Here is a 26,905-nt window from a genome sequence, read left to right as displayed (position 1 = left end):
TTTACACAAGGCTTTGTCAGTGAACACACGATTCTAGCAGCAGTTAGTGTTGGATGTCCATCCAACGGCCGACGTGCTTCTTCAATCTCTGATCTTCCTGCTCCAGCCGCCTAAACTAGCGCCGGCGGGACTGCCTGCTCCATCCTCTTGTGGCCCGCTGTGATGCCGCGCAGGCTTCCCAGGCCCACCCTACTCCCTCCGCTGGCCTGGCCGCACGCAATGAACTGCCTCCTTATTAAACGAAAAAAATGATTCCTCCCACTGACATCTGGGGTGCACCGGTTGGGAGGCTGACCTGTGGGCCTACTAAGTTGACGCGTATGCAGGGCTTGTCAACTTAGTCAACAAACGATTCTAGCAGCAGTAACCGTTGGATTTGAATCGAACGGTCCTGCTGCTTCTTCAATCGCTGCTCTTCTTGCACCAGCCGCCCAAACCAGCGCCGGGGAGACCGCCTGCTCCTGCCTCCAGTGGCCGGCTGTGCTGCCGGTGAGGCCTCATCGCCCCCTACAACTCCCACCGCTAGCCAGGCCCTGCGGCGACGGCAGCCTCACACCGTAGCCGAACCAGTGAACCCTTGTACTCCTCTCCGCGTGGGCATCCACTGCCGTGTCTTCCCCGGCTCCGTGTCGTCCCCTTCCTAGGCCTCACCGTCATCCACCGCATTGGTGCTCTCGGCGCGGCGTGGTCAACGTGGTCAACAACATTCCATCGGAAGAGTATTGTACATGGAGAGGCTGACAGCTGGGTCCACGGCCACAGCCCAGTTTTTTTTATTTGCAAAGTAAGTTGCTTTGTCAGGCCTGTTGGGCTGCAAATCTTTCAAGACGAGGAGAGCTTTCATTCGGCTGGCCGAGAAAATGGCCCATCAGTAATGAGAAATGGGATGTACATTTTTAAAACACATCAAACCGGCAATTAGTTTCAAATATCTTTTTTCATTTTGAGATTTGAAATTACATTAATTTTTATGCGTGGAGAATTTGTTGGATTTTATATTGATATACATTTATTTTTAAAATCAGTTTGAATGTGAGTCAAAATTTCGGGATTAAAAACAGTTCAGACCGCACCGAAATATGCAAAATTTTGTATAATTTTTTAACCGTGGCCACAATATGGGCTGTAATGCTAACAAAAAGAATATGGGCTCCAAAAAAACCTTAATAATTAGCAAATTGGCTGTAAATTATTAGAAATAATGGCAGATGGGTTGTATGCTGTTTTCCACAGATTTGAGGCTTTCCTAAAAAAAGGTTGATGCACAAGCAGTGACTGCCGTCGTGCTTCTTCAATCTCTGCTCTTCCTGCTCCAGCCGCTCAAACAGGCGCCGGCGGGACTGCCTGCTCCCTCCTCCCCGCGGCCGGCTCTGCTGCCGCACAGGCCTCACCGCCCCACTGTACTCCCATCGCTGGCCTAGCCATCCCTCTACTCACCCACACCTGCTATTATTCTCCGGCGACGGCAGATGAACCAGTAAACCCTCGTACAGTCGTACTCCCCTCAGCGTGGGAAACAACTGCCAAGTCTTCCCTGCCTCCGTGTCGTTCCCTTCCTAGGCCTCGCCGTCGTCCACCGCCCTGGTGCTCTCGGCGCGGCCTGGTCAACATGGTCAATGACCGACATGCATCTGAAGTGGACTTTACATGGAGGGGCCGATAGCTGGGTCCATGGCCGCACGCAAGGAAATGCCTCCTTATTATGCGCAAAATAATGATTCCTCCACCTGACATCAGGGACCCACCGAAAGGGCCTCTATATTTCGCAAAAAGAACGTTACCGCCGCTGACAGCTCGGACCCACCAGCTATATCTTCGCACGCAAGGAAGTGCCTTCTTATTATGCACAAAAAATGAATACTCCCCCTGTTAGCTGGGACCCAGTGTAGTGGCAGGCTAACTTGTGGGCCTACTAAGTTGACGGAGACGGAGGGCTTTGTCAACTTAGTCAATATGCATGATTCTAGCTCCAGTGATCGTACGATGTCCATCCAATGGCCGTAGTGCTTCTTCAACCTCTGGTCTTCTTGCTCCAGCCGCCCAAACCAGCGTCGGTCGTGCCTCGTGCTCCTGCCTCCCGTGGCCGGCTGCGATGCGGTGGAGGCCTCACCGCCCCCTACTACTCCCACCGCTGGCCAGGCCATCCCTCTACTCACCCACACCCCCTGTTATTCTGCGGCGACGGCAGCCTCACACCGCAGCGAACCAGTGAACCCTCGTACTCCTCTACGCGTGGGCATCCACTGCCGCGTCTTCCCTGGCTCCGCGTCGTCCCCTTCCTAGGCCTCGCCGTCGTCCACCGCCCTGGTGCTCTCGGCGCGGCATGGTCAACATGGTCAAGGAACGGCTTCCATCGGACGTGGACTGTACGTGGAGAGGCTGACAGCTGGGTCCACGGCCGCAGCAAGGAAGTGCCTCCTTATTACGTGCAAAATAATTATTCCTCCACCTGATAGCGGGGACCCACCAGACAGGCCACCGTATTTCGCCCCCTGACTGCTGGGACCCACCAGTTACATCTTCGCACGCAAGGAAGTGCCTGACAGTCGGGACCCACCTGGTCGAAGCGTATGTAGCGTTGTCATTCTGGTCGCGAACGTGTACATACGGGTGTAGAGGCGGCCAGGGTGCAAGAAAGAAAATACGGCCATGTATGTGTACATACGGGCGGGGTCTCGAACGCCTACTAGCGCATACGTACGGCCAGGGCTCGTGTAGATGGTTGGGTCGTAATGGAGAACAGTGTCGTCGTCGTGTTCATGGGGAGGCAACGGAATGCGTCGTGTTCATGGGGAGGCAACGGAATGCGTCGTGTTCATCGGGAGGTCTTGGACGGAATAGGCGATGGAAACGAGGCCTGGCATACCACAGGATACTGTTCATCTCCACCGTCGACCCCCTCCAGCCTCCACGAGCTATTGTTCATCCACCGTCGACCTCCTCCAGCCTCCACCTGTGACTGTTCATCCACGGGCTCCTGTTCATCCAGCCTCCACCGCGCGCTACTCCACCGGCTACTATTCAACCAGCCCTCTCCACGGGCTCCTGCTCAACCACCCCTCCACGGGCTACTGTTCATCCTTCCCTCCACCATCTACTGTTCATCCTGCCCTCCACGGGGTGGTCCTGTTCATCCAGCCCTCCACGGGGTCCTGTTCATCCAGCCCCAACCGGCTCGATCGATCGGGGTCCTGTTCATCTAGAGGCAACACCACGGGGTCCTGTTCATCCACCCCCACCGGGAGGCAGCATCGATCAGCTTCAGTTAGCAGCAGTCGCGAAGGAATCGCTCGATCGGGTTCAGTTAACAGCCATCGATCGATCGCTCGGGTTCAGTAACGCGTAGCCTGCAGTGCAATCGCTCGGGTTCAGTTAGAGCCCAACGCCTCGCTCGGGTTCAGTTAGAGCCAACGCCTCGCACACACGCGCGTACGTGTACGAGAGAAGCGCGCATCGCTCGGCCCCCGACCTCCCACCGTAACCGGGAACTCCCCGAAATTTTCCTCGCCCTCGCTTCTACCACGGTTTTTTCCATCATGGACGCCCAAAGAATGTCATGCAGCTGCGTCTCCGGCCCGCCCAGGATGAAAAGCCCATTTTCTGTCATGATTTTTTGTCATAGAAGTAGGAGCCCACCACATTTATGATGATACCGGGTTTTGCCACAATTATCGTCATAGAAGTGTCATATGTATGACAGAAAAAAAAATTGTTCGGCCCAAAATGTCACAGATGTGTCTTTTTTTTTGTAGTGACATCTAGGTGGACTGGTTTGTGGGCACCTGGGGAACCCAGTGTTGTCCAAGGAGATCCCGAGGAATCCGTGCGATCATCTGATGGTTTGCCACCCAGGCTCAAAGGTATCATAATGTTATTCATGTTGGAAACTTCCGTGTGCAGCCACATGCCATTATGGGCTCTGGCATAGTTGAGTATGTTGTGTGACCTCTTTCAGTGGTAGACTATCACATGTAGGGGATTGTAGGTGGTACGGTCTACCCGTCATAAAGAGTTAATACTTCTGAAAGACTGTGTCCCGGTCATCCGTTTCTCAAACATCATGCAGTGCGAGAAATATAATGGAGGAGATCGAGTCTTGTGGGGAAAAGTGTGCAAACCTCTGCAGAGTGTACAAACTAATCATGGTTAGCCGTGTCCCCGGTTATGGACATCTTGAGTATCTGGTGCTTGAATTATTATGTTGATCTCATCACTCTACCTTAATTCATTTGTTGGGTTATAGATTATTATTTGTGATTGAGATGGGGTTACCATTCTCAATGTTTATCAACCAACTTCGTAGTTAAATAAAATATATTCCTTTGTTGTAGGAAAAAAACTAGCTTTCTGCAAAATGATAACCATAGAGCCTCCACCAGCCATACATGCATATAGTTCTAATTGTTTCATGTTCATTGCTCTATAGTGTTATTTTGCCAGCATATTCCGTGTGTTGACCTACACAGGCTGCAACGTATTATGTTGCAGAGTTTTCAGACGAAGAGTAAGGTGTGCTAGGTCGTTGTCGTGCACTCAGCTATGCCGTTGGAGTTGGTGGACTCATTTACCTTCGAAGCTTCCGATGCTATCTTATTTAGATGGCCTTCAGCCATATTATTGTAATAGGTTCTCTTTTGAGACTTTCGATGTAATAAGTGTGTGATTGAAGTCTGTTATAAATCCTCGAGTATTGTGTGTGTCAGCATTGTCGATCCAGGGATGACACTTATACACAGAGATTTGACCGTCTGAGGTCGTATCGCCATAAGATGGTATCAGAGCACACGCTGACTGTAGGACGCGACCACTAAGATAAGCCATAGGACCCTCTGTCTACTCATTTCTGACCCTTCTCCATTTTCTACTCTATAGATGGCGGACCCAAGGAACAAGTTTGCTCAACCGGATGAAGACACCCCTTTTGGACTACACTTGAAGGAACCCCCTAAGTACCTAAGCATTGGGATACTAAGCTTCACCGGGACTTACACCGCCACTTTACCAGAGGAGGAGCATTGGACGATTCGATTTCATGTTCCAGGAAGGACATTCACGCCAGTTACTGAGCCCATAGAGTTTTCCTTTGATGCACCAACCTGGAGTCTAGGAAAGAGCACGGCAGCCCACATCGCCATGGGGCGGATCGGTGCAGTTTATCACAAGGATCTTAAGGACACCATCTACCAGATATGTGGACGCCAAGATGAGAAATGGGAGATGATTTGCACGAGGAGGGATAAATCCATTGCAGCCTACATCCAGGAGTTAAACCAACACATTCGTCGTCAGGAGAACCAGATGTGCGCCAGCATGATCGACATGAAGAAGTTGATGACCAGGAACATGGAGCTAGAAGAGGAACTCAAGTCTACACGTGATGGATACGAAGAGGAAATTGTAGTGTTATTGGAGAAGAATGAAAACTAAAGAAGGAGCTAGGAATATTCATGGGAGACCCCGCGCCAGGAGAGGACAACCATCCCGAAGACTACATCATCATCGACGACACCGACTCCGACCCTGATAGTGATGATGATTACGAAGACGAAGCTGGAGCAGATATCATGGGGTCTTCCTCCGATCAAAATTTCTAGTCGACCACCAGATTATCAGTAGTATTCCCGCATGCATATAGTAATAGTCCGAGTATTTTGTAACATAGCTAGATCGATTGTATGCCCTTGTTTGAATTGAGTGGTGTGATAATGAATGTGTTTTGTCTCATGTGCATATGGGTAGTGTTGTCCCTTTAGATCTCACTCTATTCTATTCTCACCCCTCTAAACCTATCAGATGCCTCTGAGATGTGACCCCGGATTTGTCTTCCCACCGGAGCTCACCCAGTTGATCCAACAACAGAATGCCTTGATGTAGCTACTGGTCCAGAACCAAGGCAACAACAACAGCAACAACAACAACAAGGTAGCCACGTTTTCCCCTCAGACCTAGTAATTTTGGAGTCACAAGGATTGGATATAATACTAGGCATGGATTGGTTATCGAAGTACGGAGGAAACATCGGCTGTGCTAGTAAGTAAATTTTACTCATCACCCGAGAGGGAAAGAGGATCAAGTATGTATCCAGTCATGCGCCAAGGAGGACCCAAGTAAATTCTCTCTCGGGAGTTCTTCAGGAAGAAGTGCCTGTTGAGAAGGATTACCTGGATGTGTCTCCAGAGGAATTACCAGGCATGTCGCCAGATCGAGACATAGAGTTTTGATAGAACTTTTGCCAAGCACCGGACCAATATCGAAGAGACCATACCGGATGCCCGTCAATGATCTGGAGGAAATTAAGAAGCATATTAAGGAGTTATTGGAGAAAGGTTATATTCGACCAAGTTCATCACCGTGGGGAGCCCCAGTGCTCTTAGTTGAAAAGAAGGATGGGTCTTTGAGAATGGTTGTTGATTATCGGGCACTGAATGAAGTGACGATGAAGAACAAATACCCACTACCGATGATCAATGATTTGTTTGACCATCTGCAGGGAGCCAAAGTATTCTGCAAGATTGATCTTCGATCAGGATACCACCAGCTGAAAATCCGAGAACAGGATATACCTAAGACAGCTTTTACCACAAGGTATGGGCTATATGAGTACACGGTCATGTCTTTTGGATTGACTAACGCCCCTACCTATTGTATGAGTATGATGAATAAAGTATTCATGGAGTTCTTGGATAAGTTTGTTGTGGTGTTCATTGATGACATTTTGGTGTACTCGAAGAATGAAGAGGAACACAAGGAGCATTTACGCTTAGTTCTCGAGAAGCTCAGGGAACATCAGCTATACGCCAAGTTTAGCAAATGTGAGTTTTGGTTGAAGGAAGTTGGATTTCTTGGACATGTTATATCAGGAGAAGGTATAGCAGTAGACCCTACCAAAGTTCAGTCTGTCACTGAGTGGTTGGCACCCACCTCAGTAGGAGAGATCCGCAGTTTTCTAGGACTCGCAGGATAATATAGGAGGTTCATTGAGAATTTTTCCAAGATTGCGAAACCCATGACAGAGTTGTTGAAGAAGGACACCAGGTTCAAATGGACCGAAGATTCTGAAGCCAGTTTCAGGAGTTGAAGAAACGTTTGGTTACAGCCCCAGTGCTAATTCTTCCGGATATACACAAGGATTTCCAAGTGTATTGCGATGCTTCTCGCCTAGGACTTGGAGGTGTACTTATGCACGGCGGAAGAGTTGTTTCATATGCCTCACGGCAGCTTCGACCTCATGAGTTGAATTATGCCATGCATGATTTGGAGTTAGCAGCCGTAGTGCATGCGCTCAAGACCTGGAGGCATTTCCTTATTGGAAACTGTTGTGATGTGTACATGGACCATAAGAGTTTGAATTATATTTTCACACAGAAGGAGTTGAATCTCAGGCAAAGGAGATGGTTGGAGCTCATAAAGGATTATGATATGAAGCTACTTTACCATCCAGGAAAGGAAAATGTCATAGCAGATGCTTTGAGCTGCAAAAGTTATGTCAATACACTCATAAGCGGAGGATTGCCGCAGGAGATAGTCGAAGATCTCAAGGAACTTCGATTGGAGATAGTTCCAAGAGGTTTTGTTGCAGCAATGGAGGTTTAGTCCACATTATTGGGAAATATTTGAGAAGCTCAGAAGGATGATCAGGAAATTGCTGAGCTAAAGGAGAAGATGAGCAAAGGAAAATCCAAGGGTTTTTGTGAGGATGAGAACGAAACATTATGGTTTGAGGATCGTGTATATGTTCCCAATAACACGGAGATCAGGAAGTTAATACTTCAGGAAGATCATGACTCGCCATACTCGATTCACCCCGGAAACACCAAGATGTATTTGGATTTGAAGGAACATTTCTGGTGGACAGGTATGAAGAAGGATATTGCCGAGTATGTAGCAGTATGTGATGTATGTCAGAGAGTGAAGGCAGAACATCAGAAGCTAGCAGGATTACTTCAGCCTATGCCAATACCTGAATGGAAGTGGGATAAACTTGGCATGGACTTTATCACTTGATTACTCAGAACACGATCGGGATATAATTCTATCTGGGTAGTAGTTGATCGCTTGACCAAAGTGGCTCACTTTATCCCCGCCTCCACCTCACCCCGCCGCCCGAAGCCGCCCCGCCTCTCGTCGCCGTAGCCGCGCCGCGCCTTGCCGCCCCGCCAACACCTGCTGCTACGCGCCGCTGCCGCCGTCGACCGTCACTGCCGCCGAAGCCCCGCCCCGCCGATTGCTGGAGCCGCGCCGGACTTGCTGTTGTCGCTGGCATTTTTCTCCGGTTAACCGGTAAGAAAACTTCACGATTTACTCCCGATTTTCTCTCAGTTTTTTTAGGGTTAGGGTTTTCCTGGTTTTTCTGATCAGATCTAATTAGTGGACGTTCGCCCGTTAATCCGTATTAGCGAACGGTTTTCGTCAGTTTAGTTCTGTTAGCAAACATTCGTTCGTTAGGTTTTTTGGCCAGGGACCTATCCGCGAATACTTTTATCACAAATTAGTCCCTGAAGCCCTTGTTACATTTTACTCCTTTGTCCAAATCCAGTGAAACCAACGCCAAAATCTTCGTCTTGTTCCCCTCTTTCCAGATAATCAACTTGAACATGGTTTTGACAAATTAAACTTTGGTTTCAAGCAGATTTGAATTTGAACTTCTTTTGATCATAGTTTGAGTTTTGTAGCTCCGATTCGATTCATTCTTTTTGCAAATCGAAGCTCTTCTCTTGTACTTTTCAGCTTGGATCTTTTCTTTTGAGTTTTACCATGCATCTTATGCTTGAGTGCTTATGTATGCTATTGTTTGTTCACGATAGAGTTTCCGGAGTGTGAAGCATGCTACTATGAGTCACTAGGGTTTTCAGATCATCAGCAAGGCAAGTAACACTTTGATCATACCCCTTTATTACCCAGTTTTTATGCATTAGTTTCAACTCTCAAACACTGCATGGTTAGGACTTGATAACTTGTGGGTTTTGGGAAGTAGTTGATGAGGTAGAACCTATTGCCTTGCATTCAAACCTGGGGAGTTACTACGTATGTTTATACTGCTATGCTATGCTGGTAGACGTGGTTTGGATTTGAGAGAATTAATGACAGGTGTGAGAGATTATTGGTAATTGAGGTTTAACTTAAGGTGGCTACTTTAATACACATCTGGGTGGACTGGTTTGTGTGCACCTGGGGAACCCAGTGTTGTCCAAGGAGATCCCGGGGAATCCGTGCGATCATCCGATGGTTTGCCACCCAGGCTCAAAGGGGTCATAATGTTATTCATGCTGGAAACTTCCGTGTACAGCCACATGCCATTATGGGCTCTGGCATAGTTGAGTATGTTGTGTGACCTCTTTCAGTGGTAGACTAGCACATGTAGGGGATTGTAGGTGGTACGGTCTACCCGTCATAAAGAGTTAATACTTCTGAAAGACTGTGTCCCGGTCATCCGTTTCTCAAACATCATGCAGTGTGAGAAATATAATGGAGGAGATCGAGTCTTGTGGGGAAAAGTGTGCAAACCTCTGCAGAGTGTACAAACTAATCATGGTTAGCCGTGTCCCCGGTTATGGACATCTTGAGTATCTGGTGCTTGAATTATTATGTTGATCTCATCACTCTACCTTAATTAATTTGTTGGGTTATTGATTATTATTTGTGATTGAGATGGGGTTACCATTCTCAATGTTTATCAACCAACTTCGTAGTTAAATAAAATATATTCCTTTGCTGTAGGAAAAAAACTAGCTTTCTGCAAAATGATAACCATAGAGCCTCCACCAGCCATACATGCATATAGTTATAGCCTGTGCACTCACCGTCGAGCCTATCCATGCACAGCTCTGGTAGCCCAGCGTCACAATACACACTAGCCGGTGGAGCAGCTCCCTCCTCTCAGCTGCTCAATGGCTTGCAGAGGCGTGAGATTGCTAGGAGTTCAACGTGCAGAACCGTGCATGTCAAAGTTCCTGCACCTCCAAGCAAACTCCAGTGAAGGTGTGACCAGTTCAGTGAGATAAGATAAGCATTTTTCAAATTATTAATTATGTGTAGTGCACCATAGAAATACAATAGTTCAACTTTCCTATATTTCTGCAGTTCTATGATTGGAAAAGTTTGTGTTTGGTATATTTTCATTGAACTACAGTTGAAAATGCCAAAAGGCCTACTGTAAAAAATGAAATGTTTGCATTATTTTTTAACATAATGTGACAAATCAGTTTACTTTCTCAATTCAGCTAGTCTTCCTCTTCAAGTTCGATCCCATCTTGTTTTCTAAAATGTTAATGTGGTAGCTGTATTATACTCATGTCCTACATGGTTCGATCTAAGATGTAGGATCAAAGTGTTTCAGTGTGTGCTCAAATGTTGGTCTGCTAATCCTTGTGCAGGTAATTACACAAGTGAAGATCCATCCGACACCAAGGGCCGAATTAATAAAATATTGCTGGCAATTTGCTCCCGTGCCATGGAGATTTGAGCCCCCCGAGCTTGTTGATGCACAATGGTGATTTTCACTACTGGTCGTGTGTGCGCATTGGTGTGCTGTAGAGTGATGTGAAACACTCAGTTCAATTTCACATTAACTATCTCGTCACACACTCAATTCAATTTCTTGATTTAATTTCAGTTCAAAGACTGCGAATCTTTGTTGCCTGGCGCCACACGGTGGTAAGCTTATTTCGTGAGTTTCCTGATGCAAATGCCCCTATCCACCCTCACGCCACCGCAGCTCCCAGGCCGTTCACCGCCGGTGCCATAGTCCGTTCACTGCCGATAGATGAGGCCGTTCAATGACGTAGCAATGAGTTCTTGCCTTCCCCATTCATGTTTTCATGTATCTTTGTATTTTGTTTTAGTTCATCTACTTGCCGATCATAAATTCAATTTCATTTGTGTTTCCAAGTTCTTGGTATAGCACAACATGGTATTTGTATTCTGTTCAGTTCATCTACTTGCCGGTCGTAAATCCAATTACATCTGTTTTTTCATGGTCTTCCTATAGTATGAGATGATTTGAAGATGCGCATCATAGTTTGAGCTATAGTAGTTTTATGTGTTCAAACTTTCTAATAACTTATATTGAATAGAGACAGAAAGTTTTCAATGCTCGATCAGGTCGGTGATTTCTATTTTCATGTTCTCCTCTACTGAATACAGCTAAACAAAAATGTTCTGACCAGTCAACGCTGAATCATGATGTTGATTAGTGCCACAGATTCACTTCAACTATTTACATGTGAAGCTTGGCTAACTAACGGAACTATAAGTTCATCACTGTGACTTGTCTTTTGCATATTTCAGTCAGACATCATGTACTATTGGTAGATAATCTCAGTAACTTGTTGCTTCATTTTTCTATCATACTATGCTCAGCAGGCAGAGTCTTTAGTGCGTATATGCATGTTTCAGTTTTCCCATAGCAAAAAGTTCATGCTTGCAAACTTTGTACGTTCATACATAGAAACTTAATAAGTTCAAAAAAAATTCAAAACAAAATGATGTTGACTGTACATTGCTAACAATTCAGTTGTTCATACCGAAGCCTTGATCTTTTATTTTTATCACAATAGGGGGCTATAAGATGTTGACTGTCATTGCCCTTCCAAACATGTCGTTTGTGTCGAACCATTCACAGTGAGTTTCAGTCCATAGGCTACTCGTGATCCTTGCTCCTTCGGTTCCACTTTGTTGTAACATCCCAAATTTTCAATTTGGAATGTTATACATTAGGTCATCATGCATATCATATTTTATTTTGCTTTTGGTTTTGATCCTAGAAAATCCTAAGCAACTCAAGGACCCACGGAGAGAGTTGGGGATTTCATTATTTACGTATTTGAGTTTTCTCAAATTATGTAAACAAGATCATTTGATTTTATTTATTTTATCATCAATTATTTCTATTACAAAAACATGAGAGAGGGAATAAAATGACTTTCCCAAAATATAGAAATATTGAGAATTTAATAAAAAATCAAATAAGTTTTATTTCGGAGTTTTTCGGTATTTTATTTGAATTTAAGAAAAATGCGCGTTTTTCAAAGTTGTAGTTTGGGCCTAGCTAAATGTTCACTTTATTGGGCTTGATTTTAGAAACCCGGCAAAATTTATTTCGTGATTTTTGGAGTCCGTTTAGTATTTCTTTTTATTTTTCTTCCGAGCGGATTTAAAAAAAATGCGAACCGACTACGGGCCGTAACCGGCCAGGACACCGCTGGCCGGGGGCCTTTATAAGGCGCCGAAGCCCGAGAGGAGGAGCCCAGCCACCAGCCCCAAACCCTAGCTAGCCGCCGCCCCAGCCGCCGCCGCCGCCGGAGCTGCGCGACTTTCGAGGTTCTCCGCCGCCTCGTTTTCCGTGCATTTTTTTTAAAAAAAATCTGTTCATCGTTTGTCTTTTTCGTCGGATTTTCCGCGGTTATTTTCTGATCGCGATTTCTGATCCGATTTTCGTTTTAGTATAACTTTTTGCTCGTTTATCGGAATCAGGCGATTCAAGCGCCTGGAGTTTCGTCTCGAAACCCTATTTCCGAATAATCAACTTAAACAAGTTTTTCCTACTGTAAAATTTGCCCTAGATCCAGATTGCTAGAACGAAGTTGTTTTCTTTCGCCGTTTGATTTCTTTTGCTTCGTTCGATTTGATTCTTTTTGCCAACTAGGGTTCTTAAGTTGAACTTTCTGGTTAGATCTTCTATTTGAGTTTTACCTATGCATTAGATGAGTACTTATTGTATGCTTGTTGTTTGTCTGCGATAGAATATCCGGAGTGCGCCGCCTATTACGTTGAATCTCTAGGTTACGCGGATCATCAGCAAGGCAAGTAACACTTTGATCATACCTTTTCTACAACCCAGTTTTATTGCATTAGATCAATCCTCACACATTGCATGATTAGGATCTAATTAAATTGTGGGATGGGAAGTAGATGAGGTAGTACCTATTACCTGTTTATTATCAATCCTTTGGGAGTTACTTCTACGTTTGCTTATTATGCCATGCTATACTAGTAGACGTGGATTGGGTGAGTGATATCCATGACAGATGTGAGATTGATAATTAATGGTTTATCTAAGGTGGCAACCTAACACACATCTGGGTGGATTGAGGCACCTGGGGTTTCCAGGACTTGCCTGTTTTCTTTGGACCGCCACCCAGGCTCAAAGGGATCATGAGATTATTCATACTAGAAACTTCCGTGTGCAGCCACAAGCCATTATGGGCTCTAGCATAGTTGACTAAGTTGTGCGAACTCTTATAGTGGTAGACTAGCAGATGTAGGGGATGTAGGTGGTACGGTCTATCCGATCGTAAGGTGCTAGCGCTTCTGAAAGACTATGTCTCGGTCATCCGTCTTCTCAAACACCATGTAGTGCGAGAAACCAAACGGAGGCGATCATGTCTTGTGGGGAAAAGTGCGCAAACCTCTGCAGAGTGTAACAAACTAATCATGGTTAGCCGTGTCCCCGGTTATGGACATCTTGAGTATCTAGTACCTGGATTATCATGTGAATATCACCATGTTACTCTAAATTAATTTTGATGGTTTTTAATGATGCTACTTAATTGGGATTGAGAATGCTGTCAACCATTCTCAATGTTTAACAACCACCATGATAGTAATTAATTTATTCCTTTGAAGTAGGGAAAAATTGGCTTTACGCAAAAACAGTAACCATAGAGCTTTCCACCAGCCAAATATGCATATAGTATAGCTGTTGCATTCCATTATTCTCTATGTGTTACCTTGCCAGCATATTCCATGTGCTGACCCGTTTTCGGGCTGCAACGTTAATGTTGCAGACTTTTCAGACGATGATTAAGGAGTTTTAGGTCGTGGTTCTATACTCAGTGATGCCGTTGGAGTTGATTGACTCACTTATCTTCCAAGCCTTCAGCTGTTATCGTTATTAGATGGCCTTAAGCCATGTTTATTGTAATAAGTTCTCTTTTGAGACACTCGATGTAATAAGTGTGTGATTGCTACTCTGTTATAAATCTTCCGAGTACGGTGTGGTGTCAGCATTACTGATCCAGGGATGACACCGGAGCACAGAGATCAGACTGTTTGAGGTCTGGTCGCTACATTTGTCGGTGGCGTTAGTCCACCGGAGTAGGGGCGGCCTGCCCGTCAACTATCATATAGTCTTTCATGATTGCTACCGCTCAAAGCATATTTTTAGAACAAATATCATCCATTGAACACAGAGAAAGATAGGGGCTTAATGTTTCGCCTCCCAACTTACTTATCATATAGATAATTGTCAATAATAATAATTCATGATCAAATATATTTGAATGAACATATATGCTTAGATCTTTCCCCATCACATGATGCTTGCCAACTAAAGAGTAGGTTGGAATGAGAAGGAGTACTACTGACTCTTGCATAAAAGTAAAAGATAGGCCCTTCGCAAAGGGAAGCAGGGATTTGCAGAGGTGCGAAAGCTCGAAGCTTTTAAAATAGAGATGAAAATAATTTTGAGAGGTATGCTTTCATTGTCAACATAACAACCAAGAGTTCTCACTATCTTCCATGCTAGACACATTTTCAAGTGCGCCTTCATGGTCTCATCAGACAAATTCCTAGGCTTTGTCATTCGACATCGGGGAATAGAAATCGACCTGAGTAAAATCAAGGCCATACTCGAAATGCCTCCTCCTAAAAACCTTAAGGAGCTATGTTCACTTCAAGGACGCCTGGGGATTTTCTACAAGAGGTTTTTCTTAAAAAGGGTTTTCTTTAGTGAGAAGTGGAGAGGTTGGATTAAACAAGTGGTAGAAGGACGTGCAGTGAGTATCAATATTAATGGAGAGGTTGGTATCGAAGATCCAGAAACGATGCGATGACTCCTGTTCGATCCTTTTCCGATGAAATGTGCTATTGGAGATGCGCAAAAAATATCCATCGGGAGATGGCGCTAACGCTCGCAAGGAGGTTTTGCAGGCAATTTCAAAAAATAGTTTTTTTTTCATTGAGCTCACAACCCGGTTTGGGCCTATTTGACTCTGAGAGCGATCGAGGGGTCGTGGGCTCACATGAAATCGAAGCATTGTCATTGGCTTGAAGATCAATTCATATCGACAAGACTTTCCTTTCATCTTTTTGTTGATATTTGGATTCCGTTTTCAAATAAAGTCATCAAGAGAACCTTGCACAAAAAGGGCTTTGCTTTATGGTATAGATTAGGAATTGGAATAAGTAAGGCTAACTAAAAGAGAGAAGAGGGTCTACAGTCACTCTATCTCAACACTGAAGAATAAGATGCTTTTTTGCTATCCATCTTGATCAAATAGAAGAAGGGGAAATTCAGACTAGGCAAAACACCTCAAAAAGTGAAAAAAGATAAAACAACTTTTTTATTGTCACTGCTGATCGTTGACGCCCGCAACTGCACTTATGGCTGTACTTGTGAAAAGAGATAGAGCCGTCTCGCTATGACTCAAAGATGGTCAAAAAGCCCTGGTCTGATTCATCTTTGGAATGTAACCGGACATATTACAAGGAGAAAAAACAGTGATTTCATCTATTCCGGATTGCCCAATGTCTCCCTTTCCCTCTTTCCTTTCACTTTCCTCGCATAACAAAAGCATGATTTACCCGAGCATTTGCAAATACAAACTCTATTTCATTTTCTTTTTACTTTTGTGCTAAGGATAAGGGAACTTAGAAAAAAAGAACTGGCTTGGCTGGTACATCAAGCAAATGACATATTGCTTGTTCGGTGTGGGCTTTTGACTCCAGAAGGCATTCTTCTGCCTCTGCTTCTGTTACTCAAGAAATGAAAGAGTTAGGTAGTCGAGGTATTCTAATATTTCCCTGTTACTTCCTCGTAAAGTTTCTATTCCCCCACCACCAACAAGCATATTCCACGGCTGGTCCGAAACAACAAGTATTGTCCAACTATCAACAATCCTGTGGGAGTTTTGTTTGCAATCATATTTTGATTTGATTTGAGCATGGAACTAGGCATCCCGGCCATCAGCCATTTTCTCGTGAATGATGAGCAGAGTCCACTCATCATGAGAATAACCCACCTAGCATGGAAGATACTGATAGCCCCCAGTCGCTAGATAAGCGATTCGGGCATACAAACAGATTATTATTTGAAGGTTTAGAGTTTGGCACATGCAAATTTACTTGGAATGACAGGTAAATACCGCATATAGGTAGATATAGTGGACACTCATGGAAGAAACTTGGTTTAAGGATTTTGGATGCACAAGCAGTATTCCCGCTTAGTACAGAAATTTTGGCTAGCAAAAGATTCTAATAGCAAGCACCACATGTTGGAGGATCCATATCAATACAACTTCTATACAAATATACCTAAGCATAACTCATTATGTTGTCTTCCTTGTCCAACTTCAACTAATTTGCTCAAGTTTGAAAATAATTAATGGGGCTCACAATCATACAAGATGTCCAAGATAGTATATTTATATATGAAATCTCTCTTTCCTTTAATATTCTTTCATGAATTGTTCAAGTGACCAATACTATGTTTGCTAAATTTCAATAAATTTACCACTTCTACTTCTTATATGTGAAGTCATTACTCCCCATGGGATAAGCATATGAAACATATATAAATTCAGATTTATGATATTCAATTCATTCAACCAGTTACTCGTAGGATATAAGTGAAGCACGAGAATAAATGACAAACTAATCTAAAAAGATATAAGTGAAGATCAATGAGTAGTCAAATAATTATTTAGTTATGTGAGGACTCTATCTCATTTAAGTATTTCAGATCTTAATATTTTATTCAAACAACAAGCAAATCCTAATAAAATAAAATGACGCTCCAAGCAAAACACATATCATGTAGTGAATAAAAATATAGCTCAAAGTAAGGTTACCGATGAATAAAGATGAAAGAGGGGATGCCATCCGAAGCATGCCCAAGCTTACTTCCTTGGTTGTCCTTGAATATTATCTTGGGGTGCCTTGGGAATCCCCAAGTTTAGGCTCTTGTCACTCCTTATTCTGTAGTACATTGAATCTTTACCTAAAACTTGAAAACTTGAAAACTTCACAACACAAAACTTAATAGGAAACTTGTAAGCTCCGTTAGTACAATAAAACAAATCACCACTTTAGTACTGTTATGAACTCATTCAAAATTTATATTAGTGTTATATCTATTGTATTCCAACTTCTTCATGGTTCACACTCTACGATATTATTGAGGAACATAGGATGGAATTTCAAAAATATTCCTATAATCATGCAAGACCTATCTAGAAGATGCATAGCAACGAGAGGGGAAGAGTGTGTCCACGTACCCTCATAGACCGAAAGTGAAAGCGTTAGGTTAACGCAGTTGATGTAGCCCACTACTGGAATAAAGGATTTTGCCGTCTGCCAGTCTTTTGGCGTCTGCTTGCGGACCACAAAGAAGGTCTTTGCCATCAGCTACCAAACAACAGACGGCAAAGAACTGGCGACGGCAAAGGTCTTTGCCATCTGTTATTTCTTTGCCGTCTGCTGGTATAGGTGCCAACGGATGCCAGTACACTGTAACGTTCCACCCTCTTTTTGCCATTTTCTGGCATACGACAAAGATTTTTTGCCATCTCCTGGCACACGGCAAAGAGGGGGCTATTTTTTTTGCAGGTATAAAAAAACCGTTGCCGCCACCTCCTCTATCTATATGCCCTCTCTCGGATCCGCCCCTACCCCATAGCCGAGTGCCGCCCGACCCCGCCTCCCTCGACCCCGCGCCGCTGCGCCACCTCGCCTCCGCCCGCCGGTGCGCGCCGCCACCTCACCGGACCCCAGGAGCCCCGCCGCCTCGCGCTACTGCCTGCGTCGCATCACGCGCCGCCACCTCCCCACAAGCTCGCCGCCCAGCCGCGGAAGCCTCGTCGCCGGTCGCTCCGACCTCGAGATCCGCCGCCGCCATGGGAGCCGAGCACCGAGCTTCTCTGCGCCCAGCCCGCGTCGCCGCCGCCGCCCCACGCTGCCTCGCGCCCGTTGCGCCGCTGTACGCTGTGCTCAAGCCCAGTTTTCCTTCTATTTCCCTTTCCAAGTCTTCCTCTCATCTTATCCATTGGAGGCCGCAGCCGTCAGGTCGCTGCTGCTGGTGGCGTGATTGCCATCGCTGTGAGATTGCAGCTGTTCTTGGCGCCGCTTCTCGTCGTGGTCGCTGCCATGTGGAGGCTGCTCCCACTCCCCTGCTCCTTGCGTCGTCGTGGCCGCCGCTGCTGCCAACGGAGCACGGGCTGCTGCTGGCCATCGGCCCACCTCCGGTCTGTTGCTTCTCCAACTCCTTGTGTCACTCTTGGTTCGATCTTTAGCGCTGGAGCAACATAGTTCCTGTAGGTGGGTTAGCATCTTGGCTGGATTGTTTGATGTGGCCTGTTTTGCCTGTTCAGGTATGCCAACAGCTTGAGGAACATGTCTATATGCGTGTAAGCAATTAAACCTGGGGAGAGGAGTTAGTTTGGAAGTTATAATTCTGTTTTATCTTACACGTGAGGATTAGAAATGCTCTTGTACACTGGTTTTCCCTTGCTGTACATCACCGAACTTGGTTCAGTTAAAAACTGCAGTGCCTGACAGTTCTGGACAGCAAGCTTCTATCTAAAAAATGAGTTAGCTATGCCTATAATTTAGAGTTGGCCCCTTTACATAAGTTTTAGATAAAGTTCCAAGGTTTCCGTAGAGTACTTATTTGCTTCGTTTGGATGTACGGATTGAGAGCAGCCATCATTTTAGTTTTCTGTCCCGAAATTTATGTTCCTGGGGTGCAGAATTTGTTGTATGGCAGTTTAGGCCATGCGAGAGGTTTAATTAAATTAAAGTCACAACACAAAAATTGTAGAGGATATTCTGCAGATGCTTAAACATATATTATTTGTTAGATTTCGTGTTATACACTAAATCCTATGAAATTATTAAGATGATTGTACTATGTTGGACAGAATTTTACGTTTGACTTGGTGATTGTAACTAGACTTATACTCTAAGATTTTGTCACCGTTGATGATATGAAGACTTATAATGTGATAACGTACGTATGAGCTGGGGTCTTGTGCGTAGGAGCGCCACTAAATTATATATTCTTATGTGTTGAGACCATGCTTTGCTGTGACTGGGATATATGCTTGATGACAAGTGTGGGTACTTTGAGTTCGGAACCATTTGCCTCACAATTTGTGCCCCGTGGTTGAGGCAAGTTCACAATGGGATAATGACTTGCATAATCTCTACATTCCATTTTTATATATGATATCTTCCATGTCAATGATGTTAATTATGATGGCGATGGCGATGGCGATGACCATGATATGTTGATTCAAGTACTATGCTTGCATTTGCATACTTGCACACATGATGATAGTGAATGAAGGTGTGCACTACCTTGGTGGGCATATTGGAGTGAGTGGATGTCGACGGGCGTTCACTCAAGCTATACCGGTATACGCAATGAAATGAGATGAGCATGTAGGCATGTAGGGCACCATTATATGTGTTGAACACTAATGCGTGTATGGTGTTAACCGAGTCTTGGTATATTGATATGAGTATTGTTTATTATTCCTTTATGAACTTGCTGATTCTTTGTACTCATCCTTGTTGCTTATATGTTTTAGGTAAATCCTGAGGATGACATGCATGGGAGTCTTGGGAGTAGCATCCTCCTCGCTGCACGGGCCTCCTCCTCGCCGGAGTGACGCCCCTTGCTGGAGCAGCGCCGGCCAAGCCCATCGGCCACCAGTTGCGTCCTTGGATCAGTTTCCCACAGGCAGCATGTTGTTCCTACTCCTCTACCTACTACAGCAGCACAATGTTCTTCTGTATTGCAATAGAGTAGGAGTATTTGCTAGAGTAGCTAGGACGTACAACTATGGTTAATTGCCGTCATGTGTATTGTTTTGTTAGAGCAGATGGCTCCCATGATCCCATCAATTTCGCATCGCTGGATGCTTTATGTACACATGCACGGATCTGTCATAACTTTACACTAATTTAAGATTGTCTTGATCTGAAGTGCTGGCTCCTACAGTATTGCATTTCACCAAGTGAAATGCTACATTTCTACTCCTAACCCATTCTCTTTTTCTTAGTGTTTTTGTTATGCAGGTCGGAAGAAAAGAAGAAGATCCAGAGAAGATCTTTGTAATAAGATAGTTTTGACTTTGTGAAACTTGCTACCTATGGATGAAATTGTGTAATATTGATGAAACTATGTATATGTATGGATGAAACTTGCTACTATTAGTAACATGTGTTGGATATTTTTTTTAGGTAATGGGCAGCTACACCTTTCATTCATTCATAATTAGTTCATTACAGATAATGGTCCTAATTACATCAAGGAACTCATTAATCCAGGAGGACCAAACATCATGCTCTGCCGATTTCGCTAGAACATGTGCTGCCTCCTCATTACAAGTACGATTGACATGAATAAAAATACAAGATACAAACTTTGTGGCACCTTTTCTAATATCATGGACTATGGCTTCAATAGGGGACCTATCAAAACCTAAACCTTGACCTTGTTGATCAATGACAGGCAATCAGATGCTACCATGATGTTCTGTATGCCAAGGTTATTGGCAAGGATTAATGCTTGACGAAGTGCCATGGCTTCTGCTACTTCAGGAATTTGAATTCGTTCAAAGTAACCTCTATTCGCAGCCTACACCCTTCCCCGGTGATCATGTATTACCACACCAAAGCCCGCTCTTGCAGATTGGGAGAATGTCGCTGCATCCACATTGACGAGCATTGACCCATTCGGCGGCGGAGACCATTTTTGGTTTGACTTCAAGGTCTCACGTCTAATGGAAGTGGTCGAACTAAAAGAATGCATATTGATAAATTCAACATAAGCTTTGATCTTTCCCACCACACAAAGAGGATGATTTAAAGCTTCACCATTACGGTAGGCATTTCTATTTTCCCATATGTGCCATATTGCCACTGCCATAATCATAGATTGAAAATCTGTAGTGTTATGTATCCACTCTAAAACCCATTGCCTAATGTGAGTAAAACTTTTCAGTTTCAAACAAATGGCATACTCTTTCTTAAGCTCTTTCCAGATTTCTTTAACATAGTGGCACTGCAAAAAGCATTGTTCAACGGTTTCTTCCCTACTGCAAAAATGACAATCATACCTTGTGGGGATTGATCTCACTTGAAGTTGAGCGCCTGTTGGAAGACAGTTATGGGCGAATCTCCACATAATTACCTTCATTTTATTTGGGCATTGGATTGCCCAAAGTTTCCTCCAAATTTTCTCCATTATCTTATGATCTGAAATAGCCCCTTTGTCATTTGTACTCCTGTCACTCCAAAAGTTTAGTGTTCTCAGAAAATTATATGCCGACCTCACTGTATAAACACCATCTTTTGTGTGGGGCCATGACAAAAAATCTGGGCATCCTTCTATACTCAACGTAAGCTAAGTATTTTTATCCTCTGAGAAAATATTTCTAACGGTTTCTTCATTCCATTTGTGTTCGCCTTCTATTATCAAAGAACTCACCATATCATTACCACTTCTAGGGGGAATATGTTGTAGAGTTGTAGGGGCAATATCAGGGATCCAATTATCTTCATATGTATGAATTGTGTTGCCATCTCCCACTCTCCATAGTAGGCCCTTCCGCAACAATTTTCTCCCATATATCAGAATACGCCAAGTATAAGAAGATGATCTCGGACATTTAGCCGTCCAAAAGTCGCCTTCCGGATAGTATCTTCCTTTTAATACCTTGGCACACAATGAGTTCGCATTTGTTAAAAGGCGCCAACATTATTTACCCAGCATGGCTTGATTGAATATTGCCATGTCTCTAAATCCCATGCCACCTAAATGTTTCGGTGAGGACAACCACTTCCAAGATTTCCAATGTAATTTCCTTTTCCCATCTTCTACACCACACCAATAGTTGGAAATAGGCTTTCTCATCTTTTCACAGACACCAATAGGGATCTGAAAACAACTCATTATGTAAGTTGGTATTGCTTATGCGACTGACTTTAGTAGAACTTCTTTCCCAGCCCTTGACAGAGGTCTATCACTCCAACCGTTGAGTCTTTTCCAAAGTCGACCAGTGAGAAAGTTAAAGTTGTTCGTTGGGGATCGTCCCACCCAGGTCGGCATGCTAAGATAGGTAGCTTGTAGTGTATCATCTTGAATTCCCATCTTCTGCTTTACCCTTTCCTTTATTTGCTCATTGCAGTGGGTGCCAAAAAATATAGATGATTTCTAAGTGTTGATCTTCTGTCCAGACCCTTCACAATATGTTTGAAGAGTTGATTTTAGAGTATCAATACTTCTATCATCTTCTCTGGTAAAGAACACACTGTCATCAGCAAACGGTAGATGAGAAATAGGAGGGCCCTTTCTACCATTGCATATCCCTTTTAATTCAACAGAAGCTTCCTTTTGCTGCAGTAAACAAGATAAGCCTTCATCGCACAACAAGAAAAGGTAGGGGCTAATTGGACCCCCCTTCCTAATTCCTCTAGTGGGTTTAAAAGATTGAGTTAATTCTCCATTAACTCTAACCGCATATTTCACAGAGGTTACACATCTCATAACCGTCTCGACCCATTTATCATTGAAACCCATTTTCAATAAAATACCCTTGAGGTAGTCCACTCCACCCTATCATAAGCCTTTGTCATATCAATTTTGAGTGCAAAGAACGGGTGTTTGACTTTCTGCTTTCTTATTGTATGGAGACATTCATAAGCTATAAGCACATTATCAGTAATTAGTCTTCCTGGCACAAAAGCACTCTATTGTTTAGAGATTATTTTCGGCAATTTTTTTGAGACGATTAGCTATAACTTTGGAACCAATTTTATACATAACATTGCACAAACTTATTGGCCGAAAATTAGAGAGCACATCAAGAGAATTTACTGTTGGGTCTAAAACAATTACCGAATCGCTGAAGCCTTCTGGAATTTCTGATCCCAAAAGAAAACCCTTCACTGCAGCACAAACATCCTCTTCTAACAAGCTCCAATGTTTTTGGTAAAAAAGAGCAGGGTAGCCGTCAGGTCCAGGGGCCTTGATGGGACCCATTTGGAAGAGTGCGGTCTTGATTTCTTCATTTGTATATTCTCGACACAGAGCTTCATTGATTTCTTCATTCACTTTAGAAGGAATTGCTTGAAGCACTGCATCTAATGAGGTACAAGGTTCAGAGTGAACAGTTTACCATACAACTCATATACCATACTCTTGATAGCTTTGTGATCTTCACATCTTGTTCCGTCGGCTTGCTTCAAGAAATTAATTTTATTAGTTCTCCTCCTTGCTGAAGCTCGGGCATGGAAAAAGGAGGTGTTGTGGTCCCCCTCACGAAGCCAATCAACCCTTGAGCGTTGATGTAACGCCTTCGATGCGGCTATAGCTCCCACGTGTCGAGGCATGACTTAGAGACATAACCGCATTGAAAGCAATGTCGCAAGTTAGGCAATCTTCACAACATCCCATGTAATATAGATAATAAAAGGGGAGATACATAGTTGGCTTACACTCGCCACGTCAATCAAAGTACATAAATAGCATTACAACATTCAAACACTCATGGCCCGACTACGGCGCCAAAATAAAAGATAACCCAACAAGCGACACGGTCCCGATCACCCCAACTGGGCACCACTACTGATCATCAGGGAAAGACACTTAGTAACGGCGTGAGTCCTCGTCGAACTCCCACTTGAGCTCAAGCGAGTCATCTGGAATGGAGTCATCAGGCCCTGCATCTGGTTTGGAAGTAATCTGTGAGCCATAGGGACTCAGCAATCTCGCACCCTCGCGATCAAGACTATTTAAGCTTATAGGTAAGGGCAAGGTAAAATATATGTGGAGCTGCAGCAAGCGACTAGCATATATGGTGGCTATCCTGTTCGCAAAAGAGAGCGAGAAGAGGAGGCAAAGCGCGAGCGAGAAACTAGAGGGCATCCTGCGGCAAGCATTACTCCAACACCGTGTTCACTTCCCGGACTCCGCCGAGAAGAGACCATCACGGTAACTCACACAGTTGATTCATTTTAATTAAGTTAAGGTTCAAGTTATCTACAACCGGACATTAACAAATTCCCATCTGCCCATAACCGCGGGCACGGCTTTCGAAAGTTCAAATCCCTGCAGGGGAGTCCCAACTTAGCCCATGACAAGCTCTCATGGTCAACGAAGGAATAAACCTTTTCCCGAGACATTCCGATCAGACTCGGTATCCCGGTTCTACAAGACACTTCGACAAGTTAAAACAAATCCAGCAACACCGCCCGAATGTGCCGACAAATCCCGATAGGAGCTGCACATATCTCGTTCTCAGGGCACACTCAGATTGTCTTAACTTCCGGTAGGCCAGCCCAGAGTTTCCCCTGGTGGCCACCGGCGGCTGACGAGTTGGACCAACACTCAGAGGAGCACTGGCCCGGGGGGGGGGGGGTTTAAAATAAGATGACCCTCGGGCTCCGGAAACCCAAGGGAAAAAGAGGCTAGGTGGCAAATGGTAAAGCCAAGGTTGGGCATTGCTGGAAAAGCTTTATTCAAGGCGAACTATCAAGGGGTTCCCATTATAACCCAACCGCGTAAGAAACGCAAAATCCAGGAACATAACACCGATATGATGGAAACTAGGGCGGCAAGAGTGGAACAAAACACTAGGCGAGAGGCAGAGCCTTCCATCCTTTACCAAGTATATAGATGCATTAAGATAACAAGGCAATATAATGATATCCCAATAAGTAAATAATGTTCCAACAAGGAACGGTCTCCAATCTTCACCTGCAACTAGTAACGCTATAAGAGGGGCTGAGCAAAGCGGTAACATAGCCAATCAACGGTTTGCTAGGACATGGTGGGTTAGAGGTTGAACATGGCAATTTGGGAGGCATGATAAGGAAGTGGTAGGCATCGTAGCATAGGCATAGCAAAAGAGCGAGCATCTAGCAAAGCAAAGATAGTAGTGATTTCGAGGGTATGATCATCTTGCCTGCAAAGTTGTCAGAGTTGCCTGGATCCTCGAAAGCAAACTCAACGGGCTCCTTGTTAGCGAACTCGTCTCCCGGCTCTACCCAAACAAGACAAACAAGCAACAAGGACACAACCAATCACGTGCAAACTCAAACAACATGATGCAAACATGGTACGCTATGCGGGATGCAATATGCGATGCATATGCAAGATTTGACAAGGAATGCATGAACCTGACCTCAACATGGAAATCCAAGTGTGCCACTGGAAAGGTGAGATGAAATCGCTTGAAAACGATATAAAGAACGCCGGAATCGGAGTTACGGTTTGGGAATGGCAAGCAATTCAAATATGACCACGTTTTGCGATTTACAGCAAGTAACCATCTAAATGCAACAAGATGAACATGCTACAACACCCAAACATGGCATCAAAATACATGGCAGAGATCCATTCATGAAGATCAACAAAATACTAGCACTGAGCTACGGCCAAATCATCCATTAACAGGTTCAAACAAGCATGGCAAATATGCATTTGGTAAACAGATTTCAGACTTAGTGAAATTAACACTTGTCTGGAATTTCAGATCAGATAGCACACTTTGGAGCATGAAAACTATATGCTACAGGACCTGAACATGGCCAAGTAAAGCATTGGCATGGAGCTACTCAAGGAGCTTAACAAAAGTCCCTTACTGACCTTGAGCCAAAAGGAATCAGAAAATACATTTGCAAGCATGTGAACATGGCAAAAACATAATCAGTTCTCAGACTTAGTGAAAACTGGAGCATGCTGAAACAGATATCAAGTAGGCATGTTTATGAGCTCGATGCACTCACTACAGAGCAAGTCATGACAATCTAAGCATACACCCATCAAGAATACACAAAATACAAGCTAGACATGGCAAGAACAATAACATAGCATGTACGGATCAACTACAACATCCTCGGCAAAATTGCTAACAAGTAGACAATCTGTCCAGATTCATGAAATAGCAAAAGTAGAGCTCGATTGACTCAAGCTAGGGTACTCTATAATTGAAAACAAAGACATGGATGGATAGAGCACTACAATATTAACAAAACATCCTTACTGATCATCCTAAAAAGAGGCACGGATCACTAGGAATCAACATGAACATATGGCATAATGAGATAAACAGCTCAAGGACTTGGTGGAAATGCTAAGTCCCTGAAATCAGCATTAACGAATGCACCACTTTGCAAGCTTGTGCTAGTCACCACACACATCACAAAAATACATGGGTTGCACCTCTGGATAGATGGCAAAACATATAACAAAACTCATGAAGAGCTCAGGGGCATAACATGCACACAATAATCATGGCAAAAATGACAAATATCTAAATGGAGCAGCAGATCTGACAATTATCTCAAATAGCATTCTTCTAACAGTATTTCGGGCATCAAGATGAACTCAAATGAAAATGATGCAATGAGAAGAAATGATGTGCTCTCTGAGGCGAACATTCTGATATGCTATATGCCCAAAACGGAGCTACGGATGCAAAGTTACGATGCGATGAACATAGCCAAAATATCTAGGGTTTCTGATAAAAAGTCAACCGAGGCTAATCCAGATCCAGATCCGGATCGGCGCGGATTACGAGGTTGGCCGGCACCGGAGTTCCTGTTCACCGGAGGGAGGGAGGTCGCCGGAGGGAGCTGTGGCCGGGGCGTGGAGGAGACGGCGGTGGCGGCCGGCGACGAGGGGCGAGGCGTGGGCACCGACGGGCGGTGGGGCGAGCTCCGGCGAGATGAGGCGGCGGCGAGCTCGCGCTGGCGCGGGGGCGTGTCGGCGGAGGTGACCGGCGACGTGGCCGGCCTCGGGGGAGAGGATCCCGGGTGGCGGCGGGCGGCGATGGGCCTCGGGGGCCCCTCCTGGGCCTCCCGGGCCGGCGGCGACGAGGATGTGGGGCGGCGGCGCGGA

General features: G+C 44.5%; 1 protein-coding gene across 1 annotated transcript in view; it reads left to right on the top strand.

Annotated features, from left to right (window-relative positions):
* Window positions 1-19,983, top strand: part of LOC125554746 — a 102,254-nt gene extending 82,271 nt beyond the window's left edge. Inside the window, exons 2-6 of the mRNA XM_048718187.1 lie at window positions 17,675-17,880; window positions 17,935-17,974; window positions 18,054-18,239; window positions 18,366-18,401; window positions 19,587-19,983. Coding sequence (XP_048574144.1) covers window positions 17,675-17,880; window positions 17,935-17,974; window positions 18,054-18,239; window positions 18,366-18,401; window positions 19,587-19,667 — 549 coding nt within the window. The 3' untranslated portion in view covers window positions 19,668-19,983. The remainder of the gene's footprint in view (window positions 1-17,674; window positions 17,881-17,934; window positions 17,975-18,053; window positions 18,240-18,365; window positions 18,402-19,586) is intronic.
* Window positions 19,984-26,905: the final 6,922 nt, after the last annotated feature.

Source organism: Triticum urartu, chromosome 4 (genome assembly GCF_003073215.2).
Source record: "Triticum urartu cultivar G1812 chromosome 4, Tu2.1, whole genome shotgun sequence".
NCBI lineage: Eukaryota > Viridiplantae > Streptophyta > Magnoliopsida > Poales > Poaceae > Triticum > Triticum urartu.
Note: the sequence above shows the minus strand (reverse complement) of the source record. Positions and strands in the feature narration are given on the sequence as shown.